The sequence below is a fragment of the Acanthisitta chloris genome, unplaced genomic scaffold (assembly GCF_000695815.1).
Source record: "Acanthisitta chloris isolate BGI_N310 unplaced genomic scaffold, ASM69581v1 scaffold29120, whole genome shotgun sequence".
Taxonomy (NCBI): domain Eukaryota; kingdom Metazoa; phylum Chordata; class Aves; order Passeriformes; family Acanthisittidae; genus Acanthisitta; species Acanthisitta chloris.
In genome coordinates this window covers 31,527-41,520 of record NW_008651516.1, presented here as the reverse complement: position 1 = coordinate 41,520, position 9,994 = coordinate 31,527, and the positions used below count along the sequence as shown (strand labels likewise).

The following is a 9,994-nucleotide window of genomic DNA, read 5'->3' as shown; positions in this document are numbered from 1 at the left end:
TCTGCCAAAAAGCTAAGTTAGAAGGATGAGGCAGTTCAGCAGCTGACGTGGTGCTTTTCTGATGACGCTGTCCCCAGCAGTAGCCATGTTAGACCTTTTGGGGTTTTGCCCCAAGGCTTGAGCTGCACGTGAGTGGGATGCTTGAAGCCAGGTGTCATTATTAGTCATCTCTTTTGGGGTACTATTCAGCTCTGCTACCATCTGCAGCAGTGTTTGTCCTGAAATGACACTGCAGTGTGTATATTTATATAATGTTGTTTGTTTGTTTTGCAGACACAGGATGAACCCACTGATACAAGATACAGCTAGCTAAACAGCTATAAAATGCCCAAATTTGGGTCTGCAAAAACAGTTCAAGTTGAAAATTCTGACAGCGATAGCACCATGGTGGAAAAAACAACTGCAAGAAAGGTAACAAAATTGTATTCATGTCCTTTTAATTTCAATGAAATGAAGAGCATGTGACATGATTTTTGTTGCTGTAATGGGAAGAAATAAATATGAATCTGTGTTCTAATATCCTTTGTGCAGAAAAAAAGTATGTTTTTACATGACTTTAACTGAAATTAAACCAGGGGGCAGGATTTATGCCTTTTGTTGTAACTTGCAGCTTAATTCAAAAGGAAGCTGATGCCTTGGTTTTATTTGATGTAAGTTAGTGTATAGTCTCAATATCTTAGCTAATATGAAGTCTTTTATATACTCACAAGAACAATGATCCATACAACAGACCTTGAGTTTATCTGTAAAACTGATGAATGAATGAAACTAGAATAATACTCTGTGTTGTGAATGATGAGTTACATCTATATTGCCCTGAGGAGAGAGAATCCTTTTATCTCCCAGTGATCTTTGAAATGGTCTTCTCTAGAAAAGGAGATTGTGTCTGTGTGTGGTCATGCATACTGTTCTGCTGAAATTTGTGTTCTCTGTAAGACCGTTTAATGAATGTAAGCTGTTAATGGATTTAAGACAGAAAGAGGTTAATAAAATTGAAAAATATTAGAAGATCCAGCATCTGCTTGAAACTGTTTGTCTTCCTAAACTATTAATAGAAAATTTTAAACTTTTTAATCTCTTCCCAGTTTGTTTTATGGATCCCAGTAAAGTGAGGCAAAGGTAGTGTTTTTTGCTAGCTCTGATGAACTACTTAGATAAGAATAGGAAGATAACAGATAAAGATAAAATGGGGAAAGGAAATTGACTTACTAGTAGAGGGATGAAATAATGTTGGGTTTTCTTTGTTTTTTTTATTCTGGTGCTTGTTTGGGATATGGGGTATTATGTCAAAATAATTCAAGTGTCATTCCCTACTGGGACAGAGGAGGGAATACCTGGGGCCTACAAGCAGCAAGAATAGCAAGGTTATTGCAGTGAAATTTAGTGGTATTAAATACTGCCTTTTTGTTTCTACATGTGTAAATAAGCTAGTTTAGTTAAGATTTTAGGTTATTTATTTAACAATAAGTTTTCTTGCTTTAAAAACTCAATTCATTATCCTGACACTTCCTATTTCTAAAAAAAGCCAACACAAGAAAATCTTGAAGGCATAATCAACCACTGTTCATGCTAGGAAAACTGACCTGTGTCAATGTCTTCAAGCTTTATTTGTGTTTATAATTTTTAAAAAATTAAAAATATGTAATACAGAAGTTAAAATTATTTTCATCTTTTGTTCACTTTGATCAAAGCAGAAGTAGTGGTTTTGCTGAAATATGTCAATTTCTAGGTTTTCCTTTTACCTGTATCTTTGCTAGAGATGTGGCTTGAAATAGTTGGAGATGCATTTGTTTGTAGGTTTGAGCATATAGAAATAGACTACTGTATTTTTATAGCACAGATTGCTTCCTTCCTTCCTTCCTAGGCTTTGAGTTTCATATACAAATTATTCTGTGATCTGAGTTTTAAAAAAAAGTCAATCAAAATAGAGAGTTTATTTGTGAGACTCCTTTTCCTCCTGCACTCTCCATCTCTGACTCCCCCTCACCTCCTCTCCCTGTTGCTTGCTGCTTTTTAGAACATTGGTGCTAGTTTCCAGAGTGGCTGGAACCACTGCCAAAGGAACCACCTTACCAGTGGCCCTTCTGCCCAGTTCAGTGTTCACTGGTTGTGTCAACACCTTCCTGTTCAGTAATTTCTAATTCCCATCAAGTGTTCCCTCTTTGCTAGTAACAGTAGTGGTTACATCTGCTGAGCCACGTAACCTCCATACCCTGCAGTCCTCGCGAAGTTAGGTTCTCTTCTGAAACAGAGCTGTGTAGTTCCTTTGCCAGAACATTAAAGAACAAGACACAAATTCATATGCAGGTATGAGTAACTTTTTTCCAGGAAACTGAAGAATGAACATGGTATAATTTATTTAACCACCAGGAAATGTGGCAAACTTTGATTGATTTAGGAAGGAGTAAATTAACATTCTGGTTTTAATGATAACATAAAACCCTTCTGTTATCACATCGGTTCGGGTTGGAGTTTGTCCCTATCTGGTTGCCTTAACCAGGGAGTTGTTTGTTGTTGAGTACAGGCATCAAAAATGTGGACAAATGTCAAATTCTGCATTGCTTGGTATTTGAGCATAAGATGCCAATAAAAGCAAGATCCTTAGAAAATTAAAATCTAGGGGAAGATGGAAGTTTGGCCAAGGATATAGATGTGGAATCCCACTCGTAGGCTGATTATTTTGATACCAAAAAGTAAGCTAATAAACTGCTTGCACTGTTATGTTCAGTGTTGTCTTGTCCACCTTGGCACAATATATAATTTGAGATTAGAATAATGTAGGGTTTGATTTGGAATTGTATGATGTAAAATGATATATAATATTGAAAATATGAGATCCTAAGTAAAAATGGAAAATTATTATTATTATTATTATTATTTATGGAGAATATAAGTGTTTCAGTTAATATTCCTATACGCAGGTTTTTAGCATGATAAATACAGTTTGGTAGCTCTTGTCGTATTTTGAGAGGAACTGAATACATCGTTAAGATGTTAAATGGTCACTTAAGCAGTCACATATCTGTTCTCTAACAAGTGGGCAGGTCAGAAGTGTTTAGTTGGCCCTTGATTAAGCTGCGCTTTTCCCCACTGTATTGGAAAAAGAAGAGACAAAATATTGCCAAAATGAAGTAAATTAGATTCAACCTAGCAAGTTATTTAAAATTCAGCAGGGAATAGGCTAAGAGTTAAATTTGAGTTTGTACAACAGAAAATCTTGAAGACAAATCTGTATTACATATCCAAACATAGAACTCTGAAGTGAGCATTGACCAGGCCAAGTCAACAGTGGTCATTGTTGAATTACCACTGGTTGGTTCATTCTGGTTGTATATTCTCAGGTGTTGACTGAGGAATGTAGTGAAGTTACTGTTATTATTAGACATAATATTTCATGTTTGTCCAGAAGTTAATGCTTACTATGCCATTCTTACAACCAGTGAATAGCTGTGTGAATCAGCTACCCAATTCAGGGCTTCTGAGAACTTAAAAAAAATCTTAGGAATAACATTCCTGTTAATAAGCTGAGATTATACCATATGTGCTTTAGGGTGTGTTTTTGTTTCAGTTGCTGATCTTGTGAGCATAAGATAAAAAAACCCCACCCTGTAAGCATGTGTGCAGCAGCTAGACCAGTTAGTGTTCACATGAGATTTGTAAAAATAAGAACATAATGAAATTTTAATTTATCTGAATTTGTGCTTTAGAACTTACATGGCCAAACTCAGGAAGAAAATGATAGATATGTCATCCAAAGGAGAAACACATTTGGAGTTTGTAAGAATTAATTCTCTCCTCAGAAGAGTCCTACAATAGTGCCCAAAGCTATTTAATACCATACAGAACACGCTTCGGTATGTAATTATCTTTGATAGGCAGAAAAAGAATGCTTATTCTCTCAGGGCTCAGTACATCTGCTAGATTATATGGCTCTCTGTTGTCTCCTTTTGTGTCTTGTCATTGATTGTAGCAGTACCAGACAATAGAGCTGGAATGGGGTATCAAGAAATTGTCCAGACTGCAGTTTGTTAGCCTTCTGAGACAGTTTCTGTTGAACAGATTAAAAATGTGTTCCTCATCACAGCACACTAGTATGGTTTTGTTGACAGAGAAAATTCTTCCTTGTTACTACATCCTCCAGTGAGGCATGCATTAAATGTTGAGACGTGCAGATCCAGTTCATCCATTTGCCCCAGAGTAGAATAAGCTGTACTCAGTTCTTGACAGATGTTTGCCAGACCTTTTCTTTAAAGGCTTGCCTGATGGAAATTCCTGTCTCCTTGGGCAGTTTATTCTGATACTTAATTATGCTGACTGGCAGTGAGTTAGATACTTAGTACAAGGATAAATAACCTTTGCTTGTCTCCTGTTGCAGTCTAAAGCCATTAAATGTTCTCTAGCTGTAGTGGACACGGAAAGTATGTAATGCCTTCCACTTTGCAGCAGTAGTTTATGTATCTGAACATTACCATGTCTTTAGTGTCATGTCTGATTAGCAGTTTTCACTTTAGATTAATGAAACTCTTTATGGACTCCACAGATAGATATGACTTAGAGGTCTTATTTATCTGTGGACTCTATAACGGGTGTCAGCTTCATTTTACATTGCTTCCACGGGTCACTTTAGACTAATACACAGACCTGTTGATGCTGAATTTTGAACCTTGCTTTGGACCCTGGAAAGGAGATGTCCATGCTGACCAGGAGTAGTTGGAACAGTGAATGCTCACTCTTTAACATGGAATGCCTGTTCTAAGCTGCAGGGCTTGCTACTTATGTTGCTTCCTTCCTTGCTTGAAGGCCAATAAGAGTTTTCTAGCTTTTGACATGGTGCTTTGTAATTACACAGTTTGTATAACCTTGGCTTTATCCTGCCTTTTCCAGTTTTGTTTCATATTTAGATTACTTTTCAAGACAGTCATTTTACTTTCCCTTTGCCAGTGCCCTTCCAGTTGGGATTATGTCTGCATATCTAATCGTATCTCTATTTCAGCATTGTCACTGGAAATACAAAATAGCATTGACCTTGAACAGACTTCTCAAACACTGTTCGTTGCATCTTTTGGATTGGCAAGTCCACTACTGCTGGTGCCTGAATGTCTATTTCCACCATAGCTAAGGAGCAAAATACTGATTTTTTAATTTTTTTTCAGTTTCTGTGTATAGCCTTTTTTTAATTTTCCATGTATCTTTATTTATCTGGAAGTATGCTTTTTGAATTCTCTCTCTTCCTAATTAGATCATCACAAAATTAATATTCAGTGATTATCATAAAACTAGTGCATCAGTCATAATATTTAACGTAATACATATATACTACCTACTAGTAACAATGAATGTAAGACTATCAAATTATTTAAGCAACTTGGTGTCTTTTTGTGAGCGCTTAGCAATGTATTTTACGAATTAGTACCAAAATAAGGTGATTCATTTTAAACCACAAAAAGTTTACACTTTTTTCTCCACAACAAAATTGGAAATTATGACTGTGTTAGATGGATTAGGTTTTTTCAAAAGTAATAGCACAGACACTGTATCTCCCAAGGGCTTAGGGGAGTCTTAAGGGGTTTAGATTTTTAGACTTTCTTGTTCTAACGTATAAGAAAAAGTGTGGGGGGTGTTGTTGTTTCCTTTGAGATTTTGGAGCAGGGATGACTTTGGTTTTGGTGTGTGGGTTTATTTCTGCGTTTGGGGTTTTGGGGTTTCTAAACTTGGAGTGAAGATAGATGTTCTGTGGGGGCATCAGCCTTTATAGTTTAGGAATTCTCTTGACATAGACTAATCACTTCTTTGTGGTTTCCCTGGTACAGACATTTGTCTTCTGTAGAGTTCATTTGCAGGTTCTTTTAGTAATCATTTCTGCCTGACTTTTTTGGCAACAGTTTAAACTCAGAGTGTCAGATGATATCTTCCATACCTGTGTTTTGTTCTGTTAAAAAAAAGAAAGGTGCCTTTGAGAACAAAGTACCTTGGAATAATTTTCTATTTTTCCTCCAATCAGAATAAATCTTCTAACTACTTGCTTTGGAAGCACCAAGAAGCAGCTTTTGGTTTTCACTGATTGTCACATCAGTGTGTATGTTCTACCTTTAGGAAATTAATCCGTTAGTGATTTCATCTGATCATCTATTAAGAATAATATAAAGCTGTGGAGTTGTGATAGCTGGCATAGCTGGATATTGTTTCTGCAGCAGTAGTGAACAGAAAATACGGTGTCTCTGCGTAGCATCTTGATTGGTAGGCCAAAATGCTGAGGGTTTCAGAGGGCTCTCTGTCTTCTCACTAACCTGTGGTCTTTTACATTCTTTGACCTCCTATACTAGCAAATTAATCAAGCATAAGATAATATTGCACCCATTCAGGTTTTTCTGTGTTTATCTTGAAATGTGGTTTATAAGGCAAAATCACCAGGTTTACACAACTTAACTAAATAGCTTGTACCTGCTTTTTTTCTAAATTTGATATGAGTTTAAAAAGCTTCTTCACAGATCTTCTAAAATGAAACTACACTGTTACTGTTGTTGAAATAGAAAGGGAGTTCTGATGGATTACAGGGTGAGGGTGGAGGCAGGGGTGGGTTAGAGGGTTTTTTTGTTGTTACTGTGAATAACAGTGTGAATTTTTAATGTGCTTTTACTGGAATCATTATTATCTCCGGGAAGGAAATCAGGGTGGTTGTCAAGACTCAGCAAATTCTTGTTCAGTAGGTGTTGTTCCTTTGCTTATTAAGGTGCTATTAGTGAACAGCAGTTCTACAGTGATGTATCGGAATGTAGAAATAATACAGAATATGCTAATTTTAAAATGCAAGAAATGCCATTGATATATTTTTATTAAGGTTAATTTAAAAGTTTATTCAAACACTTTGTAACCACAAGCACATACATTCTCACATAGCAGTCTTTTCAGTCTGTATACATTATAAGACTATTCTGCTTTATGCATAAATTACTTAGTATACTTTTTATTTATATTAGAGCAAGGACAAGATTGCATCCTACAACAAAACTCCAAAAGTGGATAGGAGTGATGTGGGGAAGGAGATGAAAGAAAAATCTTCCATGAAACGTAAACTTCCCTTTACTATTAGTCCATCCAGAACTGAAGATCGCAATTCAGACGCAGGTAGAACCTTTTTATTTCCTTAACTAATTATTTATTGATAAAATATGTCCTGATTTAATGAATTGTATATTATGTTTTTATATTGACTTTTTTCTCTCTTTAAAAAAGGATGCTAAATATTAAAGTTGCTTGCTTGCTCTTGATTGTTGCTTCTCAATCTGATAGGCTTTCTTCCTATCATTAGAAAGGGCTAATATGCTTCTGTAGTTGATCAACATTTTCCACTTGTTTCCTAACCTTATTCTTTTGCTTCAATTTTAGTAACGAATCTCTCTTTTCATTGTCACCTCTAGAGGTCCATTTGTTTAAATAAGTAAAATGATGAAAAAATATCTAAGTGCCTTGATTTGAGACACAGCTGTCAGCCTTTTGTAGATTTCTTTTTGGGGGGGGGAGGGAGAGTGGAAAAGATTGGTAGGACATTCTGTCCTCCATATAAAAGAAAAGGTTGCTAAGGTTATAGAGCTAACTAAACTAGCCATGGAGAGCACACTTTGCTTTCAGTCTAAGCTCCTATGATCTGTCTCTTCAGGACAGCTTCCCTGCACAGGCTAATAGTTCTTCCTGGCTTAAGCATATTGTATTAGAACTGATTTCAAGACTTCAAAATACCATTTTTAACATGGCTCTTTTCAAATCAAGGTGGAGGGATCTGGATATGTTCCAAGTTATCTCTGAGTTTAGGTACTTAGTTATCTACATCATTGTTCACTAATAGTTCTGTTGGTTACCAAACAGTATCCAATGCCTTCTGGAAGGCCACCAGAAGGCGTGTTCCCCAAATTCCTCAAAGGCTCAGTGCTGCAGGTTTTTTATACAGTGCTCATTGTACATTTGCATATTTTTGTTAAGCAGGCTGTTCTTTTAATATGCTTAGATTTAAATGCAGGGTAGATGTATATACCTCAGTATGTGTTAAATTTTTGTCCAAGATTGATTTCATGCAGAAGATTTGGCTTCTGGATCATACATACATTTTTTTGTTACTGTAAAGAGAATATGGTATGAAATCTAAATTTGAAATAGTCACATTACAAAATAATACTCTTTGCTTTAGATCTGTTTCCAGTGGTTTTACAGCTGAGTATTACACCGTCCACAATACCACTTGATTCTGAAAAGACCATGTATCAATTAGAAATGTGCTCCCAGCATCTGCTTTATTAAACTTTTTGCTTGGTATTAGACCACAGCTATTTTTCATAATGGAGATAAATGTATGTAGACCTATTTAGCATTTATTGAATGTTTCCTGTGTTGAAAATCTTTTGTCATCTCTCCCCACCCCCTCAGCTTTAAGTAAGTCATTGTCACAGCACCTTGTAAGGTAACACAATCTTTTGTGTGTCTTTTGCAGTAGCTTCTATTGCCACAGTTGCCACAAACAAGACTCATAACTCTAGGCACTTAGACATGCACAGTGAGACAATGCTCACACTACAAAATCTTCTTGTTGCAAGTTGTAGCAGGGAGATGAAATAAATAGTTCAAGTAGGGGCAAGAAATACTTAACACAACAGTAGAAGTCACATGGCTCTTAACTACTATTTAGCAAACATCACAGATTGTCAACCCGTTTTATTTCTGCCAAGGTAAGGAGGTGAGAGCAGCTCCACTGTCATACAGGTGAAAATCTTGGTACCTAAGCTTTCCAGAAACTTTACAGCAGGAACTTTAGTAGGATAAAATAATGCTGGTCCTGTACCAACCAATTAGATTAGACCAGTGGGAATTAAGCACTTAGATTGTGCCAAGTTTGTCACTGACATGGATTAGGACTGGCACCAGCAGTCATGAAAAGGTTTGGAAAAAATATGTGGTACTATTCTGTTCTTCCAACTGGCTGCATAATTTCAGGATGTATTTTATCCCTTGCTGATAAATTTGATTATAATAACCTTCCTATATGTTTTTTTCAGAGTTCAGAATAGCAAAATTTTCTTAAAACTTTGCTAAATACTTTTTCTATAGCAGATGATATGACCATTGAGTTTGATTTTTCAGTTATCTTTCAAAATGTGTCTGGATAAACAGAAAAAAATGCCATAGAAAGAAGCTTTAGGATAAAAATATTAATTAACAGTTTCATGGTTCAATTAATACATGGTTTATCTCCAAAATACATGATAGGGTAGCTAGCTGACTGTAGAAACCTCATGATAATTGAGTTTCATCCTGTTCAGGGATGTAGATCAGTCAAAGAATGGGGTACCTAATTTTTAGAGCTTTACATCATTAGTGCTGTCTTGGTTCTAACTCCAGGGTCTTTCATAAACTTAAGATTTTGTCTTTTTTGCGTTAATTAAATACAACTGCAGATCACTAAAATCTTTTCATTGTGAAAATAGCCTTGTTACATAGCTGATTATTCAGGAAGAGCAGCAAGAGTTACACTGAATGTGGTAATTTGTTGATCTTTCTTGGAGATAATGTTCACCAGATTTTCTGTTTGTAGTAGCATCTTGGTTTTGTTTTCTGACACTTTCAATTTCAATCTTTAAAGTAATCCAAATGTGACACAGTCATATTTCTTTTAGCACTTGGTTGACATCCAGAAGAGCAAAACAACTGAGGTCTTTATGTTGCATGAGTACATCACAGTAACACGATTTCTGTACTTGTGCTTGTTGTAGTTACAGAGGTTAGTGGGGCTGTTGGAGGGACTGTTTGCACACTGTTTGCTAGATTTGAACTTACTGTTCAATTATAACAAGTTTCTTTAACTGTTGTTTGGGCTAAATGCATGAAATGGAGGCGGTTTTGCCTCTGTGTGTTGGTTTGGTTAAATAAATATGTCATAAACTTGATTAATTAGGTATCACAATAGTACCTTGATATCTCTACATTGTTCGATGCCCTGTGAAGTCTC

General features: G+C 35.9%; 1 protein-coding gene across 1 annotated transcript in view; it reads left to right on the top strand.

Moving 5' to 3' along the window:
* Nucleotides 1–269: 269 nt before the first annotated feature.
* ANKRD12 (ankyrin repeat domain 12) overlaps nucleotides 270–9,994 on the top strand; it is a 38,646-nt gene continuing 28,921 nt past the window's right edge. The window contains exons 1-2 of the mRNA XM_009073705.1: nucleotides 270–411; nucleotides 6,978–7,125. Coding sequence (XP_009071953.1) covers nucleotides 325–411; nucleotides 6,978–7,125 — 235 coding nt within the window. The 5' untranslated portion in view covers nucleotides 270–324. The remainder of the gene's footprint in view (nucleotides 412–6,977; nucleotides 7,126–9,994) is intronic.